This window comes from Thermobia domestica, chromosome 5 (assembly GCF_964235325.1).
Source record: "Thermobia domestica chromosome 5, izTheDome1.hap1.1, whole genome shotgun sequence".
NCBI classification, from domain to species: domain Eukaryota; kingdom Metazoa; phylum Arthropoda; class Insecta; order Zygentoma; family Lepismatidae; genus Thermobia; species Thermobia domestica.
The window spans coordinates 171912908-171936428 of NC_137458.1; the positions used below are offsets into that span (position 1 = coordinate 171912908).

Sequence of the window (23521 nt, forward strand, 5' to 3'; positions counted from 1 at the left end):
GATGCCTAAGTGTTTTGTTTGTCATAGTGACTTAAGAACGAGTCAGTCTCTGTTACTTCATTTAAAATTTTGTCACAAATTAGGTGCCATGAGCCCCTTTCGTTGTGGGGAATCATTGTGTGGACGCGAATTTGATAACGCCAATTCATTCCGCAAACACTTGCTGAAACACGAAAGAACAAGTACGGGTGGTGATGGGAACCAGCCTTTTCGAGGATACCAAAATGAGGTGTGTCACATCAATGTTGAGAGACAGTTGACTGATAATGGTGATATACCAATTGAAACTTCTGTGGAAAGCCTTTCTCTTGAAGATTACCGTGAGGCTGTAAAGGAGGAAGCCCTTCTTTTTATTACTAAACTGTATAGTCAATGTAACTTAACCAGAACTCATATACAAAACCTTTGCGACTGGGTACACGGGTTTATGGGCGGTAGTGTGATGCAACTGCTAAGAGAGAAAATTTTACAAACGCTTCGAGGAAATCATGTTGATGATAATACAGTAACTGAAGTAATGAACATGTTTAGTATAATGTCCAGTCCATTTTATAGCTTGGAAACCGAATATAGGCGATTTGGCATGTTAGAGACAATGGGCAGTTTGATAAAACCAATTGATTATGTTATTGGACAGAAATTATCTTCAAAGAGAAAGAAAGGCGAGGTTTCGGTGGAAACATTACAAGTGCTTGGAAAGTTTGTGCCTATGCGAAAAATGCTTAAACGATTTTTGGAGTTACCGAATGTTCTGTCAACGTTACTCCACTTCAAGAACAGTGCAGAACAAGAGACTGAAGTACTTTTCAGTAGTGTGCAAGGACTGCATTGGAGAAACGAGGTAACGTTTTCTGATGATCGTTTGATATTACCTTTATTTCTTTACTTTGACGATTATGAAATTAACAATCCTTTAAGTGGGCATGCTGGTACAAAAAAGATAGGGGTAGTTTATTATACAATTGCATGTATTCCACCGGAGTTTTTCGCGAAACTAGAGAACATATTTCTCGCCTTACTCTTTCATTCAAATGATAGAAAAACTTTCGGTAATAAAGCAACCTTTTCAATTCTTATTGAAGAGTTGCGTTTCCTAGAATGTGAAGGTATATGTGTAATGTATAATGGTTTAGAAGTACAGATTTATTTTAAGTTGTGTGTTATTACAGGTGACAATCTTGGATTGAATTCCGTTCTTGGCTTTACAGAGTCATTTTCTGCTAAGTACCCTTGCAGGTTTTGCCTTACATCAAAAACAGATTTACAGGCGCAGTCAAGAGAAAACGTCCGGAATTTGCGGGACGTTGAGAATTATGAACTACATGTAATTCTCGGAGATGCTTCACAGACAGGAGTAAAAGAGAATAGCACTTGGAACATGTTGCCGAGTTTTCATGTTACCAAAAATTACAGTGTGGACGTGATGCATGATCTTTTGGAAGGGGTGGGGAACTATGATATGATGCATATTTTGAAGTACTACATCAACGAAACACGTCTTTTCACAATGGATATTTTAAACAGTAGGATTTCGGCCTTTGCAAGCATGTCAGATGACGTAAATAAGCCGGCACCTTTATCTTCTGAAAATCTTGAAAAGAATAAATTAAACTTGTCTGCTGCTGAAATGTTATTTCTCATAAGGTACTTTGGTTTGATAATGGGTGACTTAATCCCCGAGGAAAATATCGTTTGGAAATTTTATATTCTGCTAAGAGAAATAACAGTCATATTAACATCAAAAGTTATTCACGTAAACACTTCTGAATTACTTTGTACCTTAATTGAAGAACATCATGAGATATACAAATCTTTTTTTCAGGATACATTAAAACCTAAGCATCATCATATGGTTCACTATCCACGTTTAATGCGACATATAGGACCACTTGTTTTCACATGGTGTATGAGGTATGAATCCAAACACCAACCGTCCAAGATTGCTGCCCGTATTGCTTATTGTCGAAAGAATGTTCTAGAAACTATAGGTTTGAAACACCAATTGCAGATATGTTATAAGTTCTTTCAGAAAAACGGTTTTCATATTCAACAAGAAATTGGACCTGGAGCAAAGATATACCTTTCACAAGATCAGAATTTTCCATTGTTTTCAATGTGTTTACCTCCTTCGTTGTTGAAACTTTGTCGGTCAGTAGCTTGGTGCATATACAACGGATTTGTGTTCAAGTGTTGCATGGTAGCGTTCGAAATTCATGAAGATGGTTTAAACTTTTATAATATAAAAAAAATTTTGTTAGACGAAGAGTCGCACATTTTCCTTCTATGTAAGAAAATGAAAACAGTTGGCTATGACAGTCACTACTGTGCATATCATTTGTCTTTCACGCAAGAGTGGATCTGCATACCAGTAAATTTGAATTTTGCAGGGCCTCCTACGTATTATAAGATAATCGATAATGACAACATATATGTTTCTGTTTCGGTATGATTTTGTGTTGCATGTGGGGCAGTGTTTTCTAACATAATCGTAATAGGGCTCGAGCATAAGAAAATGTTTCTTAATCCATGTGATTTTCAGTCAAACAATATTATATCCACTAGCAAAGCATTTGCAATGAAGCATACATTCCTGTACTACTAGATGTTTTGCCTGCATGGTCCTATGGCCACCGAAGTAGGAACTAAACTTTTAAAAAACATGGTTGGTTCTATGTAAATTTTATACAGATTTTTTGTTCGGAATAGAAAAAGGTTACATATCGAGTGTAAGGAAAAGATCGCACAGCTTGGACAGAATCTGACTCTACAGCTGAAATGAAACGAAAATGTCTTACGATATTTTGTCCTCCGAGGTTCCCTTTTGAAGTGACAGACGGGTAAAATTTGGACTATGAGGTAACACCTTGCGGTACTCTGTAGAAACACGTGATAGTTTTGTTTAGTTTAAACTTCTTCGTTATCTAAGGTTTTTTAAATCAGTTTTTTTATTTTAACAACAAAATGGCTAGATTTGAAACGGCATGTTTTGTCATGATCTGGGCACAGAAAGCTTCTTTTTGTACGACATTTATTCAATTTGACATTTTAAATGTACGTTTTCATCTCTTCACATTTTCCCGCCACATTTCAGACCTTTTGCTGCATCCCATATTCCATACTTTTATTTAAAAAAAAGAAGAAGAAAAAGAAAAATGACAAAGAGCTTTGAAGTTAGGTACCTTCGTTTGAAGTACGGCACTTTCCTCTACTCCACGATAAACACCATTCCAAAGTCGCTGCTGTCAAGTGTTGTTACGGACAACCCGTGCGATATTGCCATATCGACCAAAGTTTACCGGTCTCTCCCTTCCAAAAGGGGGCCTTAAAGGACAACTTTATAAAGACATTTTCGTATCGTTTTAGCTGTAGAATCAAGTCTGTCTGCCTGTACTACCTTTTCCTTACACCCGATATATATAAAACCGCTTTGGAAAAGGAATCCGTGTACCCAGTCGCAAAAGTTTGTATGGGTTCGGTTCCTTTATAAGAATGTAACTTGGATTTGCTAATGAAAAGGATTTAGTGTTACCGAAATGGGTTTAAAACAAAAGTTAAACAATATTGCGTGAAAGGAAGGTAAATCGTTGTCTGCCATTTTTATTTCTAAGTATTTTTTTTTAATTGGGAAGGATGTCATGTGACACTAAGTTTAAACTACTAAAAATATATTTATGAAAGCAGTTTTTAATGGGTTTCTGCAATTCTAATATAAATGTGTCAAAGTCAAGAACCGTATCTTGGGAAGGTGTCCGTCTTAAGAAAAAACATATGATGCCATTAAATTTTGATTAATATTATATGGTAGTATGATGTGTCGTACGTCGAAAAGAATAGCTTTTATTGATTGCAAATACATTGCTAGTGGTCATAATATTTCTTCATTCAAAATCTCACTGAATTACATAAACCATTTACTATAACCTTTACTGAGTTCAAACTATACTTTGTTCTAATTTTAGAGTTGAAAATATGCTATTGGACGTAAGATTGAATCTAGGACGTCAGCCTGACGATTCCTGTTCTGATCCTTGGTGCACTAACAAAATTTTTACTCCTTAAAATGTAGATACTTGCAGGAGCTGCCCCAATTTCTTTGTTATACATTTTGTCTCCTCATTTTATTTTAAACTTATAAAAATAAAAAAAGGTTCTAGAAGAAATTGTATACTATTAAGGAATGAAAACCACAGGCGTGACGTCGCGAAAATCAAATGCCATTAACTCTTAAAAAGAGATAGGTACGGAAACATGTAGCGAACCTATGATAGAACATGAATCAGTAGATATTCTTTCGTATTGTAACGTTTATATTATGTGTTACGAAACGTTACGCTAACGATGGTTCTAATTATTGTCCCTTGTATTTAAGTATTTTATTTGTCCTTATGCCTTTTCTTACAAGTCTTATTACTGCTTAGCAAATACTTTCGTATTATTGTTAGATGCAAATAATGCATATTGTACCAAGAAAATAATTTCAGAAAATGTAAAATAATAATAATTACTTCTAACGAAAATATTCGTCGTGAAATTGTGTCGTTTGTAATCCAGTCTGTGTGGGCATTTAATGTAAATTTTTGTTTGCGTTTATCATGTTAAATAATGTCATGTGTATGATGGGGTACTCAGTTTCCGCAGTGTCTGTACAGTAAAATTCCGGCAGATGGCTCCTCGTGCATCACTTGGTGGTCAATGCTTAAGCGACTTTGTGCTAGAAGATCACTTTTAATTTTTGCATATATTTCCACTCGTGTGTTTCGTGATGGCAGTTTCGCTTGAGTGTTGTATACTGTTAAATCCTCGGCCCTTGAAGTTGATTTCCATTCTGAAGAAGAAGAAAATGTTACACGGTGCAGAGTTGGGTAAATCCGATGGAAAGTTAGTAGTATAATTTTTTTCACAGTCTTTACAGCAAGTCTCTACACAGCCTTTACAGTAATCCTCCCATGTTCTCTTCGTGGTACAAAATCCTATGCCGATTGACGGGTATCCTGAACGGACATTATTTTCAACCGATGTTCTGTCACTTTTAACATGCTCTTACGTTTGACCATGGCCTAAAGCATCTTTTCCAAATGTTGACTTCAACATTTCATGTGTTTCTGAAGCAGATTTTCTAGCTTTACCTAGTTTCATAAATTTCGTCACCTTCAATTTCGCTGTTACTCAGCGCATAACTGGGGGAAGATACGCTTAAAAACTAAATGCGACTTCCTAGGACAAAGACGCTTAGGGCACTGACTCTCAAAGGATGTACGAGGAATTGCTTGGTGGTGTTTAATCATTCTAGCTTAAACTTCACGAGCTGCAAAACTATTCTGAAAACTTTTCAGTACTCCGTTATATACGGTACACTTTAGAAAGAAAGAAAAAAAAATTGAGAGATTAAATGACATTAGAAATACGCACTACCAACTCCAAAAAGCTTTTTGAAAAATAAGTAATAATAAAATGATAAGGAAAATTCAGTTAACATAGCGAAACACTAATTCAGTTCAATCTTCTAAGCTTTATTTTATGCATGTTTTTATTATTTATCAAACGTAGGAAGAAACACATTTATTATGATGTAGGTATTGACCCTAAAGAACTACATGGTAGTTACAAAATTTTCTATTTAAAAAAAGCAGTCTTGTAACATGTTTTGTATTTTTTCATATTATTTACATTTTTAATGCAAACGGTTACCAAGTTTCAAAAGAATTGTTATATTTGTTAAGTTGTACTCATTTTTTTTTTTCTTCTTGGTTTTCTGTCTAAGATAAAACTTAGCAGTTTTGGTTGAAAAATGATTTATTGTATCAGTATTAGGAATGTGGAAAATAAATTAAAAATAAGTGCAATATGATCTTACAACAATAAAGCATTAGTGTTAAATTCATTAATAATAAAACGAATCAGCCATAAATCGTATTATAATATATTCATTATCAGTAAAACAGTAAGTCTGCGTCTAATGGAATAATACATATATATATTTGTTTTCTTCTGATTCCTGTTCTGTGTGAATCAGTTTAAGCACAAATACTTGCCACTTAATTTTCAAGTTTGAATTTAGAATGTGAAATGAATCAGCATTTAATTTCATTTGATATTCATTTACATGCTCCTTACTAGAATCAATATATTTCTTGCTTGTATGCATACCGAAGTCGTAAGGAAATGAACTTTAGAACACTAACTCCTCTACTATGATTGACAGAGTTGATGTACCATATTCCGCTCAAGGGAGTAAAACTTTCAAATTTGAATATTTCATAGTTTTGTGTTGAAACGTAACGGATATGGTGGAGGCGGATTGTCCTGCGAAGAACGTTTTTCTTTGTAGTTTTAAGGACTTTACGAGGACCAGGGTATTCAAAGTTCATTTTCCTGCGAATTCGAGTTCTGAATCACCGTGTATATATGTGTATTGTATTAAGTGAATCTTGATTCTTCAAAACTTCTAGTTTATGTAATTGGGGCAATTCTTAGTATCCAAATTAGAATTATATCTTACAGTCTGGTTGTACACCTGACAGCATCTTCAGATAGAGAAAAATAGGATGGGAAAAGAATGGATTACAAAATTGAATACTTCGAGTTCTTCTCAATTTCCTTACCCGTTATTTGCCATCTTATTTCCTCTCTCTGAAGATGGTGTCAGATGTACACTGAAACTGTAAGATGAAAAATAATTCTAATTTGGACACATCATCAATATGTGTCTTCCGTGTTCAGTTACTTGGAATAACTGTTATTTAGTAACATCCACATTTTATAAAATACGTGTAAAAATATTAAGAAAGAAATGTAAATCAAAAGTATGTGGTATATTTTCATTGCATTGATTAAAAGATTTATATACTTTCATAACTGCATTATTGTAAAGTTCCTTTTTTGGTATTACTGTGCTGCATTTCTAATTTTTCTGTAATGTATACTTGATTAAAGGAAAATAAAAGTAGTTGTTATAAATGCTGTGTAATTTCTGATCTACATTGCATACCACCTCAGTTCCATTGTTATAGAAACAACACTGCATGGTTACGATAGCTATAAACACACCACCTTGATTCTGCTTCATATCAAACTTCACAGAAGATAAGACAAAAGTATTATTAGAAACATTTCCATTATTCATTTAAAGAAGTATTGAAATGGTTACTGGAACTGTTTCTAATAATACCTTTGTCTTATCTTCTGTGAAGTTTAATATGAAGCAGAATCAAGGTGGTGTGTTTATGCGTGTTGTTTCTATAACAATTCCGAAATTGTTCCACACACTATGCTAGATTGTTCTGTCAACAATCTAGCATGGTAACAGCAAACATACTTTATCTTCAATATTACAATACGGCATGGCTACCATAGCAATATAATATGGTTATAGTACCTATGCAGGTTGTTCCATCTACCATCTTACATGGCTGCTTCAACAAGACGTTCTTGTTCACATAGCCATACCGTATTGTAGATATAGTCATATCATATTGCAACTACAGCAATATAGTATGGTTACATCAAGTATAAAATTTGGTGCACCTACCCTGCTATATGGTTGTCTCAATAAGACAGTATTTTTAAAATAGCCATAGGGTATTGTAGGTACTGTAATTTAGTCTTGCAAATACAACAATATATAATGGTTACAATGACTATACGGTATGGTTGTCCACCTGTTGTCCAACCATCTAGTATCTTTGCAATACCTATACGGTATAGTATTCGAACGAATATGGTATTGTAGGCAGAGCTATAAAGGTATAGTTGGGATGTAGCTGTATTGTAATCTGCATGGTAATATTGACTATTAACTCCGATTATAGTTAAATTTACAATACAGAAATATGATACTATTGCACATATGTATGGTAACAATAACCCGGATTTAATAGCCATACCTGTATGCTATTACTGGCCATAAGCATAGCTGTCCCTATATAAGCAATACTATTCTGGTATTATTAACCATTTAATGGTTATGCCAACTATACCATTTTTTAGGGTGACTGTCCCAACGTCCGTGCGACGGATAAAGCCAACATTCAGCCCTCAGCAAGAACAGGAATTGGCTCAGCACGTAAGGGACCTTGACTCCATGCTTTACGGTATCACATGCCAACAACTGATGGACCTTGCGTTCGACTGTGCAGAGAGAAATCAGATCAACACAACTTCAAGAGAGAGAAGAAGAAAGCCGGAAAGAATTGGATATATACATTTTGCAAAAGGAATGATAACATTGCACTCACCGGAGAAATGCAGCCTTGGAAGAATAATTGGCTTCAACAAAACTCAATACACGATATTCTTCAGCAACTTTCAGGAAGTGTTACAAGACAAACAATTTCTATCTCATATAATGTTTAATATGGATGAAAATGGAATTTTAACTCTCCCAAATAACATTCCAAAACATTTCTCTCACCTCCTGAAGCCAACTCAGAATGATGAAGTGTTCGTGAGATGGATGTTAGGGCGTTGGCAAGAAAGGAAAAATATATTAATCCTCACAACCATAGGCGAAACTAGAGGGGACCCCCCTCCCCAGGAGCAAAGTTGGGCCGACCCACATTTTTTTTTTTTTTACTGATCGAAAATAATGTGATAAGTTATCCTCAATTTACGCATAACTATTTTATTAGCGTTTGCATTCGACATACGGTGACTATACTTTGCCCACCCATCGATTTCTTCAATATAGTCTGTACCTTTAAGTTCTCGCAATTTTCGAAAGTAAGGGAAAATTGCCATCCCCAGCAAAATGTCCTAGTTACACCAATGCCTACAACCTATAAATAGCAATTTTCTTTTAACAATTTAGTCTGGAAATTATAAAGATGAATCATGGAGGATGTTAAGCAATACATTTAATGAGAATAATTATATAGGGGAAATATACCTTCAAAATATGAAGCTAAAGATCAAAAACAAACAAAATATGAAACTGAAAATCAAAATCAATTTACTTACAATTACTTGAATTCCAGCTCGAGTCGTCTTTCTTTACGTAGAAACCTCTGGATCACTGCATCATAGAATTTGGATTTATCTCCCTCTCGTAACTTGGATAACAGTTCTCTTTCAATGGAAATGAGGCTTAAATTCGTCATTCGATGCTCGGTCTGAGTAGCGCGGCAGAACGTGTGGATCCTTTTCAGTGACGAAAACGATCTCTCGACAGATGATGTTGTGGAAGGTACTGTTGCAATCAGCATAGCTAACTTATAAATCTCCGTGAATCCACTCACCAGATTCATATCCATCAAATATTGAATGATTTCAATGGGGGTTTTATTTGATTCCTCATTGGAAGCGTACCACACATGTAGTTCATTTTGTAGTTTGGACAAATTAAAAACATCACCATAAACTACCTGCAGCTTTTTTAACAAATCGTGAGGAAAGTTTTCTCGTTTGTTGAAGAACTTCAGTTTAGATGGGTTTAGGAGATCAAAATACTGCAATTTTTCGAAAGACGCAAATCTAATTGTAATCTGATTACTGATGTTGTCAATGATTTCAAAGTACAGTCTCCGACAATGATCCTTCTGTGATTCATCATTTACTCTCCTTCTTTTTATCTGAATCACTTCTTCGTCCCCTACATCTCTATCAACAGAAGACCAGACTATTTCAAAATTCTCTCTTTCCTTTTGCAGTTGGTTTTGAAATTCAGTAATTTTATTACTGCAGTATAAAATAGCAACATCCCTAGATTGGAGTATATTGAACAATATATCTGAGAAAGCAAGTAAATTGGACAAAACCTTTATTAAAAATATATTTTCAAAATTCCTTAGGAAGCTAGCAAATCCTCTGCCTGTCATTGCAGTTAAATTGTCGAAGTCTCCACTTTCACTAACATGATCAAAAAACATAATCAATGATTTTCTGTTTTCACTGACCGTATGAATAAGTCTAGAGGTAAAATTCCATCGAGTACAAGATAATGATGGTAGCTTTTTCGACATGAAAGCAGAAAGTTCGTGCAACCTCTTTGGGGAATGAGAAAAAAAGGCAGGCAGTGATTTAAGACCGCAAAAAAATGTTTTAAGCTCTTTGTTGCATTCCAATGACTGTTGCAAAACTAAATTCATTACATGAGCATAGCAATGCGTAAAGAGAGCTTTAGGATACTTTTCCAACACTTTGCTTTGAAGGCCATTGAGATGGCCGCTCATCACCGAAGACCCATCGTATGTCTGGGCAATTAATTTGTCCGCGCATTTATAGGTATTCATTATTTCATTAACATGATTGAAAAGCGCCGCTGCAGTTTTATCAGCACTCATGTCATGAAATCCAAGAAATCGTTCTACGATTTTTTTCTCCGTCGCCGAAAAATATCGTAAAACAGTTGACAATTGCGATTTATTGCTTACATCTGAAGTTTCGTCAAGCATAATAGCTACGAACTCTGTGTTCTGAATTTCGCGGTAAATTTCGTCTCTCAGTACATCGGCAACAGAATTTATCAAATCATTCTGAATGCTTGCTGAAGTTCCACGGAAAACTGAAGAAGTCTGTAAGTGTTCTTTTAATGTGGAATCAAACTCTGCACTTGCAATAAGAAATTCCACATAATTTCCCTTGTTTAGAGACGCTGCTTGCTCATTATGAGATCTGAATGGTAGCTCCTGCTTTGCTAAATAGCAGACGGCATTAATCAACCTCTTTAATATTTCCCTATTTTTCTTTACTTTTTCGTTGTGCAACTCAATGTCAGCCCTTCGTTGGGAATCCAAAAGAACGTCTATTCTTGTTGGAGTTGCAATGAAGGTATTAAATTTAAAAAAGCTAGAAAGATGCATTTCAGACTCACCATGCTTCTTCACTGCAGTATTAAGATGGTTCAAATCCTCGTATCCTTGATGATTCCACACATTTTTCTTAGTTGAAAATAGCAAACATGTCCAACAGTAAAATCTATTCACTACACTACACCCACAAAGCCAGTCTGACATGTCGTACAACTCCATTCGAAAATGTCTCTCAAAACCAGCACCACTTTTGCCCTTCACAAGAGTTGACATCGTGAGATTAGGACACGGTCGACCACGGTCAATTATTTGTTTTTTCTCATTATAAGAAACTAATGAAAAAGGACTTTTTAATAGTTTTTGAATTACACTTTCACTAGTCATCTTAAAAAGCTGAAACCACCACACTCGTAAACGCGAAAGACAAGGGGACACCCAGCATTGCCAAATCAGAAAGCCAAAATATCTACAATCTACCCTACAATATATGTATAGCTTTGTAGTAAAAAAAATAATAAAAAAAAATAATTCTCCTGAATCGAACTTTTCTCGGCTACCTACTAATTTCAATATAATAGGCCTTTTGATAAATAATCTCAAAATGTAGCAAGTGAAACAAATCCTTTTTGCGACAACAGAAAAAACTGTTTTAAAGAAAGGGAAAAAAAAAACTTTTACCAAGCATTCGAAGACAGTAATAGGGGGCCCGAAACCGTAAGTCTTGCGGATGAGTCATAACCTAATGAATGAAAATTAGGGGAAGGAAAAGGCAGAATGGAAAACCGTTCTGTAGCTCAACGTCGTTTTTTTTTTTTTTTTTTTTTTTTAATCAATTGACCCTTCGAACACAATTTTATTGGATCGAGAAAATAATGATGTTTCTTTTCACCGTGTTCCTTACACGTATTTTAGTAAGAAGTCGATTGCACCTTTAACTTATGAATTGATTATGTTTAACAATAAAAAAATAGTCCGTAGATCACACACACAAAATTGCATTCTGCATTGTTATAAAAAAAATCTGTACATCCACCGATAAATCTACAGATTTGGCAACGCTTTGAGAGAAGCAGAAAACCCAAGGCGTTGAGTTCTTTTTCAACGCCTTGGATCATAGAAGCATGAGGTGGGAAACACGAAGCTCATGCGCAGTATGAGTCTTCTAAAGCGGCGAAAATATAGCCAAAGCGTGGCCAACGACTTACTCGCAGAGGTGCCTCCTCAAAACATAACGGAGATCGTGTAGCTTTTCTCAGTTCTTTCGCACTTCAACAGTTGATTTTGTCCCGTTTACAAGTGAAAAAAGTCCCTATTTTTCACAATCGTTTAATTAAATTAAAATACTCTTCTCTTAATTTTTCGTTGGGCGTTAACACACGACTTGCACACCCAGAGAAGACGCTACTGATTGGTAAGTAAATATTTTTGATACTTCCAGTGTAATAATTGAGTTCACACTAATTAGTGTGTGTAGTTGAATACATATATATTCTGTTTCTAAACTTAGTATCAAATATTAGGTGTCACAATCAAGTTTGGGCATAAGGCAGATACTACCATCATATTTGGAAACTACTGCACATTTATGATAGATTTGTAAAATGAGTGCGATTCCTCTAAGAGTACGCATTTTCTTTCCTTCAAGATTACGCGCTCACTCTTCGGGAGCGGTGATTCCGTACTCTTGGAGGACTGTGTAGACAATTGAATTTGACTATCACAGAACATTTTGTCAGATTATTTTCCAATCTGACACTGCAGGGTTACTTTGAGGCAAAATGAATAGGTTTCTCTAATATAAACACTAGCAGTGTGCATCGCTGTTGATTCGCTTCGCATAGCCCGAGAAAGTAGGTAGGCCTAGGTATGATGTGAATCCCCGGCAATTTACATGGCTCACTAAAACAATACTAATGTGAAATCACCAATGATTTACATTATAGCAATGAGTAATTACGCTATACCTGAAGTGAATGAAGTAGGACGAAATCTCAGAAAAGTGGGTATGATTACTTTCAGGATCAGAAAATGACAAATTTGAACCTACTGCATGCGAACTAATCTCGGAAAAGAGTCTCATAACTAATATACTGCAATGATTTTTTAATGGTTTTTGTTTAGCTATAGTTCTTTTTTTTTTAAAGTTTTTCCAGGGGACTGTCCCAACGTCCGTGCGACGGATAAAGCCAACATTCAGCCCTCAGCAAGAACAGGAATTGGCTCAGCACGTAAGGGACCTTGACTCCATGCTTTACGGTATCACATGCCAACAACTGATGGACCTTGCGTTCGACTGTGCAGAGAGAAATCAGATCAACACAACTTCAAGAGAGAGAAGAAGAAAGCCGGAAAGAATTGGATATATACATTTTGCAAAAGGAATGATAACATTGCACTCACCGGAGAAATGCAGCCTTGGAAGAATAATTGGCTTCAACAAAACTCAATACACGATATTCTTCAGCAACTTTCAGGAAGTGTTACAAGACAAACAATTTCTATCTCATATAATGTTTAATATGGATGAAAATGGAATTTTAACTCTCCCAAATAACATTCCAAAACATTTCTCTCACCTCCTGAAGCCAACTCAGAATGATGAAGTGTTGCTACTTTTTCATAACCACACCACACACTGCACTTTGGAAGCAGTGCTGTATTGTAGGGGTAATTACATTACCTTTCTTTCTCTCCCTCCGCATGCAAGCTACATGCTGCAGCCCCTTGACAAGGGGTTTGAACCGTTGAAGAGTGCCTTTGCAGCTGAATGTGATAAATGGATGGTCAACAACCATTGATCACCCGCAGGAAGAATAATACAAGGTGACATTTCTGGTATCATCCACATTGCATACAAAGGGATTGCAACAATTGAGAAAGCTAGGAGTTCGTGCAAGCTACAGGGATCCATCCTTTCAATCCTGACGTTTGAGCGAAGTAGACTTCCAACTTTCGGCACTGATCGATCAACAAGTGTGCTCTGCTGATAGCGAAGAGAATGGTGCAACATCAGATGTTCCAGATGAACCAGTAACAGTACATAGTATGTCTGCCTCTTCCTCAACACTCAGGTGTACAGAAAATAAAAAGAGCAGGGAAGAAGTCTGAGATTATGACGTTTCCACCGTTCAAAATCAAACCTGAAGCATTCACAGGAGCAACTTGCAAGAGGAATAGGCCTAACGATTAAGTTGATACCAAGACTGTAGGAAGATGTCATGTTTCTTCAGACCAACCACGATCTTCATCCGAGGAGAATTACTTCTGCCCTGGATGTGATGAGCAGTACACGCAACCCATCATCGAGGATTAGGTGCAGTGTCATGCCTGCAGGAAGCGGTGGCATGAGGCCTCTTCAAATTATGAGGGCCTCGGGGTTTTTAAGAGTGACAGCTGTTAATGATCATACAAATGTCAGATTTTACATGCATAATTTTATTGTAATGTTCTATTTGTTTTATTTGCACACATAAGTTTCTGTTTAGTTTAAAGACAGTGTCAATTATACTTTGGTATAATTTGGCAGTTTCCAATTTTATTTTGTAATTGTAATTGTTATTGAAGTTTTCAATTTTATTTTGTAATCTAGGCCTGGGTTAATTGTAGGCTATCTTTTGGTTTCCCTCATTATCAAGAATTTGAATACTTTTGATGTTACATTTATATTTGTATTCATTTAAACCAAAAGAACTTTGTTCCTCTTTTTGTATTTCTGTCATAATTTTCTTTGAATTGTGTAATATCATCTTCGTTTGTTGCCTTGTAATAGTATTATTCTCACATAGCAAATGCGTACTCTTGGAGGACACATTGCGTACTCTTAGAGGCATAGTCCTTCAAGAGTGCGCAAATGCATTGTTTTGTTACAATGCATCTATTGTTGTAACTATTGCGTCACTGTCTTTATATTTGCCTCCAATTTTGACCTTAAGGAATGAATAAAGATTTGTGATAGAAATTATCACTCTGGGTGATTTCCCTTTTCCTCGTTACGTGTTTGAAGACTAAGTGCGTACTCTTTGGGAAACTTCCCTTAACTCTTTTGCGTGGGGTTCCTAGTTCAATTCCCCCCAAGTAAGTTTGTGGTGGACAGCATCGTGTCCATGGGTTTCCTCGGGGTACTCCCGTTTCCTCCTATTTTCTCATTTCACCAGTTCTTCCATAATCATTTATTTTGTTTAATCGTCGTCTCCCTTAGCCTAAAGGGCATAACGTGGGACGTTAAAATATTTCATTTCATGTTTCTCACATCCAATATTTAATGTTATACGTTTATGTTTATTTGTAGCAGTGTTCCGTCACTGTATAAATGCTGTTCGTCCTAGTATAATAGAAGTAGGCTATGTTTCATTTATTGGGCATATCTTAAAAAATTAAAAATTTTTGCGTGTTGAAATTAGAAAAGGCAGTGAAATAACAACGAAGATGGAATGTATTCTTGAGACGCTGAATCAAAATAAAAGCCATTGATATCTCTCACAGATCTTTTTAGTAACTGATTACATTAGTGTGAGAACTTTCGAGGGAAGTCACGTCGGTAGAATATAATATTGTACATAAGTTTATTTTGTATTATACAACATTGAACAGTATTATATATTGTGGTTATAATCTAAGGGAAGAAATATTTTCTAGTCAGTGTGCTGTAGCTTACGGTTTGAGACATTAGGCTGATGGTTGTGAGGCGATATCCTTGGAGGTTCGTATCTATCAACAGAGTATGGTTGAACTGTTAACTGACCTCGAAGTTTCTGTGTTCCTGCTAGAGGTCTGAACGGGCTTGGGCCTACAAAGCATATGTAACTTCGGGCCGGGCTCGGGCCATAAATTTGAATTAATACAACCATATTTCTCGGGCTTTTTCGGGCCTCACTTTATAAATATATTGTACAAAGATATATATTGCACCGTTCTTTCTGGAGAACTTTTAAAGCACAACTGCAACATTAAACCTCTAGGGGAGACTTGGTGAAAAATGACATACTCAGGTAAAATGACATAGCGGGATTTTTCGGTGTGTGTTTTGTGTCTGTCAACAATATAACCAAATGCGGTTAGCAACAGTGATAGTGGAGTAATGGTAGATCAATAGAGGAGGAAGTTACGTTTTGACGGGAAGATTTGTGTTAAAGTAGGTAAGTATTTTTTTTTCTTATTGCTCTGAGAAATAGCATAATTACTTTAAAGTTACCGAGCCATTGTAAACAATATGTAGGTGTTGAATTCTGGTCAGTGAGCTATCATTTTATGCCTTCTTCTTGGTTGGAGGTTTTTTGCGCTCTTGTAGAATGACGCCAGTTTGTCGCAGTATGCTATTGAGGAAAATGACGTCATGACGTGGTGTAAAATGACATAGTATGTCATTTTAGCCTAATTAAAAATTGAAGCTACACATAGCGTGTTGTTGTGAGGCAGCATTCTAAAATTTAATTTTCACTTTCAAAATAGATCTGACTTCTTCCAAAATTCAGTATCAGAAAAAGCATGTTTGCTCCATTCTAGCAAATGGAAAATTAATCTAATATTCAAATTGCAAAATATTGCACTCTAAATTGACAATTGTGAACAGACATTGAAAGTATATTCTTTCAAGTAATATGATTAATAAAAAAATATTTTAATGACCAATTTGACAGTTCTAATAAATATTTTCGTTTTGTTTCAGAATGGGTAGTAACTACACACGGACTACGACCCGACAATCCTGGGATAAAGTGGCTATGGAGGAAGCAATTCGAGCGATTCGATCGGGGCAAACAGGTTGTTTATAAGCATCAAAAGCTAACATGAATATTCCAGACATAGAAGTAATTACTGACGAGAGCAGAGTTTGATGAGACAACCGATTACTAGATTTCATGTCTACGAATGATGGTGGATCTACACAAAATGCTTCGTTACAAATAGACGTTTCATACCCATCTACAATTTCTGACAGTCTATTCAATCCATCCGAGAAATCATTTTGTAGCCTTACTCCGAAAAATGTACTAATTGCTGTCAATAAAAATATAATTTTGCGTTAATTATTAAGTTTCTGTAATTCGGGCTTATTTGATTATCATGCGAGCCGGGCTCGGACCTAAATGCTAAAATGTATTTCCGGACTCGGGTCGGGCCCGGATCGGGCTCCGGCCCAAGCAGACCTCTAGTTCCTGTCCCTGTCGTATTGTAGATTAAGGAGACAAAGAGATTAAATAGATAACCATTAGAGAAATGCCCCAGTTCGGCCGAATATGTAAAAATAAATTTTAAAAATACCCTAATTCTTACGTGTATTTTTGTATTTGGTAATGAAGTACTGTACTGTACATCAGAAATTGTAATAGACCGAGTGTTTTTATTGTGTATTTTTTTAAGGTTTAAGATATTTGAGGACCTGGGGGAAGATAATACTAAGCGTTACTTTTGGTGAAATTGAGTTATTAGGTGGAATGGATTGGGATCGAACCACAGACGAGTATGTAGGTAGTTTAATTTCGCAAATGTACCTGCAGATCACAGGGGAAGCTTGTTTAACATGTGTCATTACATTGAATTACATAGGATTGTTGAACTTTCTTTTCCAGTTTACTCGAAATGTTGAAAATTCACTTATCTTGCTTTTTCTAAGTACTAGTTAATGTAGTACAGAACAATTCTTCATTCGATTAACCAACACATTCAGTAATTCACTTATACAACCTGTTTAAGAAATATTCTCAGGGCGAGGCATAAAGGTGTTAACATTAGATGGGAGTTCTCACGTGAAATTAATTACAAGGCAAGGCTTTGGTTATGGAGTCTGTTCATTGTTGATTGTATGGCCCTCTGGGCCATTTGGGCAGGGATAACAGCGAAGATGACCTGAGTGATGAGGTGCTTACGTTGTTCCAGTTGCTAAGTTTCCTGGCATACACACAATCCTTGACCATGCCCCACGACCAAAAATCACATGGCTTCAAGTTGGGGGAACATGCTGGCCACGAGAGAGAATCACCTCTACCAATCCAACGTTTAACGAATGTGTCGTTCAGGTAATCCCGAACCATCTGATTGTAATGGACAGGAGCGCCATTTTGATGAATGTAGCCTTGCTGGAGAATGGCGAGTGGTGTGTTCTTCTCCATGAACGTGCTGAGCATGGCAAGGTAATTCTCTCTCCTGATGGTCTCTTCGTCAAAAAAGAAAGGTCCAATCATTCCAAATTTGCTCACTGTATACCAATCGTTCACCTTGGAGAAATCCCGCATGTGCTTGCGAAATTCCTGCGGCTGCTCGGTCGCGAAGGTGCATCCCGTCCGGTCCAGGCTGTGAATTTTTCTTGTACGATGCTTGGGGACTGAAACCCCAGCACCCAAGCAGCTATTTTCCTTCGTTCCTCAATGGAATATCGGCACGCCATGGTGTAATCTGTAAAACAAAAACAAAAAGAACACCCATTTAATGTTAACATCTTTTTGCCTCACAGATATGATATAATAAGACGTTGTTTCCATAAGCAGGTTGCATGATTGATTTATTGAATGTGTTAGTTAATCGAATGAAGAATTTTTCTTTATTACATTAACTAGTACTTAGAAAAAGCAAGAAGAATGATATAGTACATTTATGTGCATTGTTGAGTCATATGTGGGTTGAAAACTTTTAGAATCAAATACTGTTTTATTCCGACTAGCGTATGAACGAGAACAAAGGAAAGACTACCTTGTATTTATAATTTACAGACAGGGAGTGAAGTTTATATCAAAGCTGAAGAAAACTCGAAGTGAATTTTTTAACAAAATTCAGGAAGAATACGCCATGAAACGGTTCCATTAAGAAGTATAGAAAAATAACATGCCTAATTTTTGCTCGATTGAACGTGTAATGGCAGCTTATTTTAAAAATTCGGAAGGGGGGGGGAGAGGGAGGGTACTGTGTTAACGTAGCCGAAAAACGCAGAAAACGTTTACAAGGAAAGCATGGAAAACTTACGAATTAAAAAAAAAAAGTCGTTTATTACTCTTTCTGTTGCTGCATTCTTAGAATTCAAGACAGAGATTTGTTGAAGTTCTTGCTTCTCGGAGCAAGTGCATGCAGGTCAGTGCCATTGGAATTTTGTTTGATTAAATCTTTAAATGAATATCCTCATATATTTTTCTCTTGATTGTTTAAAAAACATTCATTCTCACGTGCATGTTCTTATTGTTCAGATAATACTTTTGATAATTATTAGTTTTAACTATTTGTTTGATCTCACATACTTGATGGCAACAAACGGGGATTTTCACGCTCTACTTTAATTACAAACAAGGACATAAGTCCTGCTTGAAATATCAGGTGTGAAATATACTACTTGAGAGGACATGATAAATCCGCCGGCTTATTCTTCTATTTCTGATAAGATATTGTATCATAGTTTTTCTTGTAGAGAGTTTGATTTATAATTGTCTGCAAGGTAAATGAAAAGCTCGAATGTGAATTAAATGAAAAAATGCGAATGTAAATGAAAAAATGTGAATTACATTATTTATCAGTTCTAGCGAAATTTGCAATACATTCTCAGAATTTACGTTCCTACACATAATAAAAGCATGAATAGATCAAGTTAATAAGTTTAGAATGCTTTATTATATAGTCCAGTCAACGAAGCTTTTTTAGAGGACAAAATTAGTTACGAAACGAAACCTGTTCCATCCGATAGTACTATGTAAGTAGTGTCTATGATGAAAAGTCCCCACCCTTCCCCCTCCTGCTTGACCCCCAGGCCCCCTCTAAATCTTATAAAGCGTGTGGCTTTCAAGCCCTCTTTGAGATCTTTTTAAGTACTTACTGATTCAACACTATTCATTATAATTTCATGGTATATGTAATGGATGCAATAGTTGTCAAGTGGTTCTGGCCACATTGACAGTGTGCAATCCAAGATAGTCTGTGACACCACAGCGCATGTGATGTAATGTGTGTTCGCTGTAAGGAGAATTAGAAATTAATAATAAATACGTTCTTGTGTAATACACTTAAGTGTATTAATTATCATAGGAAACGATACATGGCGCAGTCGGTTATCTTTTAACAGTAAGACTGTCATCTAGCCAAAAATGCAGTTAGCTAAAGTCCCGAAGGAACTTTGCCTTACCGGTAATTTGTGTGAGAATTGGAGAAAATTTAAACAAAATTTTGATATTTATATGACTGCAAGCGGCCAAGATTTAAAGCCCAGTGCCACCAAAGTTGCCATATTACTGAATGTAGTTGGTGAAGAAGCTGTAGAAATTTACAACACTTTTGAGATAAGTGATGAAGACAAGAAGAAGTACGAGGTAGTTGTTCAAACTTTTGAAACTTACTTCAATCCACAGAAAAACGTGGTCTTAGAACGTTATGTTTTTAACTCTCGTGTGCAAGATGAAGGAGAATCGTTTGACTCGTTCGTTACCGATTTAAAGAAACTTGTTAAGACGTGTGAATTTGGTGACCAAACAGACAGTGTAATAAGAGATCGTATTGTGTTAGGAATACGTGATAAGGTATTACAGGAAAGTGTTGCGTGCAGGAGAACTGTCACTCGTTAAGGCTATTGAAATGGGACGTGCAGCGGAATTGAGCAGACAACAAGCAGATACCATACAGAACAAACAAGTTAGTGAAGTGCGAAAAAAAATTGCAAGTGGGAAAAAGTCATCAGCTCCGCCAGGAAAAGCATGGACAAGAGGAGAGGACAAAAATAAGTGTAAAGAACAAAGTGCAAGGAACTCGCGTTTTCACAATAATGAGTACAAGTGTAAGAAGTGCAACACAGTACATAAGAAAGCGCAGTGCCCAGCGTTCGGTAAACAGTGCAGAAAGTGTCAACAGTTTAATCATTTTGCAGTGGGGTGCAAGGCTAAACAAGTCCAGTGCATACAGGAAGAAGTAGCGGAAACGAAGGACACAAGTGATGTACTGTATTTATCCGAAGTGTCAATATCTCACATTAATGCTGTAATGTCAGCAAGGCAAGAATGGGAAGAAACCATTCAGGTGGAAGATAAACAGATCACATTTAAGTTGGACACAGGTGCAGAAGTCAACGTGCTTCCAATAAGAGAATTTAAACGTGTAAATCAACAATTTAAGGTTAGGCCTACCAAAATGTTAGAAGTCTATGGTGGTCATAAAATTAAACCCGTAGGTATTGTAAACTTACATTGTGTGTCAAAAAACGCGGATGAATACTTAGATTTTGTAATAGTTGAAGGTGTAAATAACGCAGCTAAGCCGTTATTAGGCCTAAGTGCATGCACAAAGTTACATTTAATACAAAGAGTACTGTTGATATTGTAGCAACAATGGCCAAGAGTAGTTTTATAACTCAAAATAAAGATGTATTTGAAGGTATTGGTAAGTACAAGGGGAAACTACACGTAGAAGTTGACAAAAACGCAAAACCTGTTGCAAAGCCACCAAGAAGGGTGCCGCTAAGTATACAGCCTAAACTTAAGCAAGCAATTGAAAAACTAGAAAACGATGGAATTATTTGTAAAGAAGAAAATCCAACGGGTTGGGTAAGCAATCATAATCATAATCATAATTTATTGCATCCGTTCATCGTCATACAACGAAATTGGACATGTCATTTATATATATAACCGTATACATAAACATACATACTATTATTACATATAGATTCTTATGGTTTCACTAATTTAGTTACTATACATTTAATTTTACGTATACGAATTATTTTCTACATATTCTTCAACCGAGTAAAAGCAATGTTCTATCAAGTACCTTTTAAGTTTGGATCTAAAGCTATTGACAGAGACCTGATTTTTTATATATGATGGAAGTAGATTGTATAATAGAGTACCTTTGTGCGTAACTGATTTATTGTATATATTTGTCCTGTGTGCATGCAAGTGAATGTCGTCTTTACTTCTTGTGTTATAGCTGTGAATGTCTTTGTTAACAATAAATTCACTACTATGTTTTTTTCAAATACATTAATATTTCGAACAAATACATTGAGGGAAGAGTCATTATTCCAAGTTCCTTAAAAATATTTCTGCAAGAAGAGTTCCATTTTACTCCTGCAAGTATTCTTACTACTTTCTTCTGTAGCCTAAAGTTAGCAATACTTTTAGGTGCATTTCCCCAGAACATCAAGCCATATTTTATTGTAGTATGAAAATTTGAGTAATATATACACTTAGCTGTTTTTACATTAATTTTATCTCTTACACATCTAATTGCATAGCATAGTTTGCTTAGCTTATTTCTTACATGTTCTATATGTGGTTCCCAGTTGAAATTATTAGATATTTTAACTCCGAGAAAGGTAGCAGTTTCTACATATTTAACTGTTTTATTATTGCATTGGCTTGATTACTTTTACCATTGTTAAAATTTAAGGCACATGTTTTATTTACATTAATGATTAGGTCATTTTTATTCATCCAACTTGAAAGTTGGTTCATTGCCGTTTGGCAGTTTGAAGCTAATTCGCATTCACCTTTCCCACTAACTATTATGTTTGTGTCATCTGCATATAAAGTCACACATGAACTATTAATACTTTCAGAAAGATCATTTATATAAAGAAGAAAGAGAAGTGGTCCTAGAATTGATCCTTGTGGTACTCCACGATTAATAATTTCTTCACTTGACACACATTTTTGAATTTTATTTTTAACTATTCCTGTGATTTCAGTTACTTGTTTCCGATCTTTAAGGTATGATTCAAACCATTTATTTGCTAAGCCTCTAATACCATAGCACCTAAGTTTTTCTAACAATATATGATGATTTACTAAATCGAAGGCTTTTGTTAGATCTAAAATTACTCCTATAGATAATTTTTTCTCATCCAGTAACTTTCTGCAGTTTTCTAGAAAATGAAAAATTGCTGTCTCAGTAGATTCACCTTTCAAGAAACCATGTTGTATGTTGGATATAATAGAATATTTATTAATGAAATCCATAACCCGATTGAACATTATTTTTTCCAGAATTTTACCTACAATGTGTAACAATGATATCGGTCTATAGTTTTCTATTTCATTGAGTTTACCTTTTTTGTGCAAAGGTTTAACTTTAGCAATCTTTAGTTTATCAGGAAAGGTTCCTGTGGCGATTGAAATATTTGAGAGATAACATAATGGTTTAACTAAATATTTGTAATAACTTTTTACTAAATTGTTAGATAATTCGTCCGACCCAGCCGAATTCGAATTTTTCATTTGTTTTATTATGATGATGATTTCACTCTCTGTTACTGGTTTCAAGAATATAGATTTATCACATTTTTTAATTTTAAGTTCCGATAAGTTAGTTTTACTAGTTCCTTTGTTTTTAATAAGAGTTTGCCCTACATTTGTGAAATATTTATTAAAAGACGTTGCTATGTCCTTTGGATTTGTCATGTTCACGCCCTCATAAATTATGCTATTTATATGGGTACTACGTGTTTGCATGTTGAGCTCTTCTTTAATTATTTTCCACATTGCCTTTGTTTTATTGTGTGACTGAAGAATTTTCCTACTGTTATAATTTTGTTTCGCTATCTTCAACAATTTTTTATAACTAGTTTTGTGTTGTCTGTAAATTAATTCATTCATCCCGGTAGGGTAACGCTTCCTAGTTTTATTTAGTTGTATGTTTACCATGTTTGCCTTTAAGATTTCAGGCGTAATCCATTTTATTTTTTTCTTCTTTATTTTACTAAAATTATTTTTTATTGGAAATGCTATTTCAAAACTATGTTTTACAGTATCATATATCTTCTCATATACGTCATTCACGTCGGTTAGTTCATAAATATCATCCCACGTCTC

The 23521-nt window shown here is 35.5% G+C and overlaps 2 protein-coding genes across 2 annotated transcripts; one reads left to right on the top strand and one right to left on the bottom strand.

The window, feature by feature from the left end:
• The first annotated feature begins 1 nt into the window (after position 1).
• LOC145685315 (uncharacterized) lies at positions 2-2449 on the top strand. The gene has a single exon (XM_081757689.1). The coding sequence runs from the start codon at positions 2-4 to the stop codon at positions 2447-2449; it is 2448 nt and encodes an 815-aa protein (XP_081613815.1).
• Positions 2450-8957: 6508 nt separating this feature from the next.
• LOC145685316 (zinc finger MYM-type protein 1-like) lies at positions 8958-11018 on the bottom strand. The gene has a single exon (XM_081757690.1). It carries the CDS (start codon positions 11016-11018, stop codon positions 8958-8960), a length of 2061 nt encoding a protein of 686 aa, XP_081613816.1.
• Positions 11019-23521: the final 12503 nt, after the last annotated feature.

Excerpts from the sequence above, each read along its gene's own strand:
- LOC145685315 (XM_081757689.1), top strand. The coding sequence starts at position 2 with ATGCCTAAGTGTTTTGTTTGTCATAGTGACTTAAGAACGAGTCAGTCT.
- LOC145685316 (XM_081757690.1), bottom strand. The coding sequence starts at position 11,018 with ATGTCAACTCTTGTGAAGGGCAAAAGTGGTGCTGGTTTTGAGAGACAT.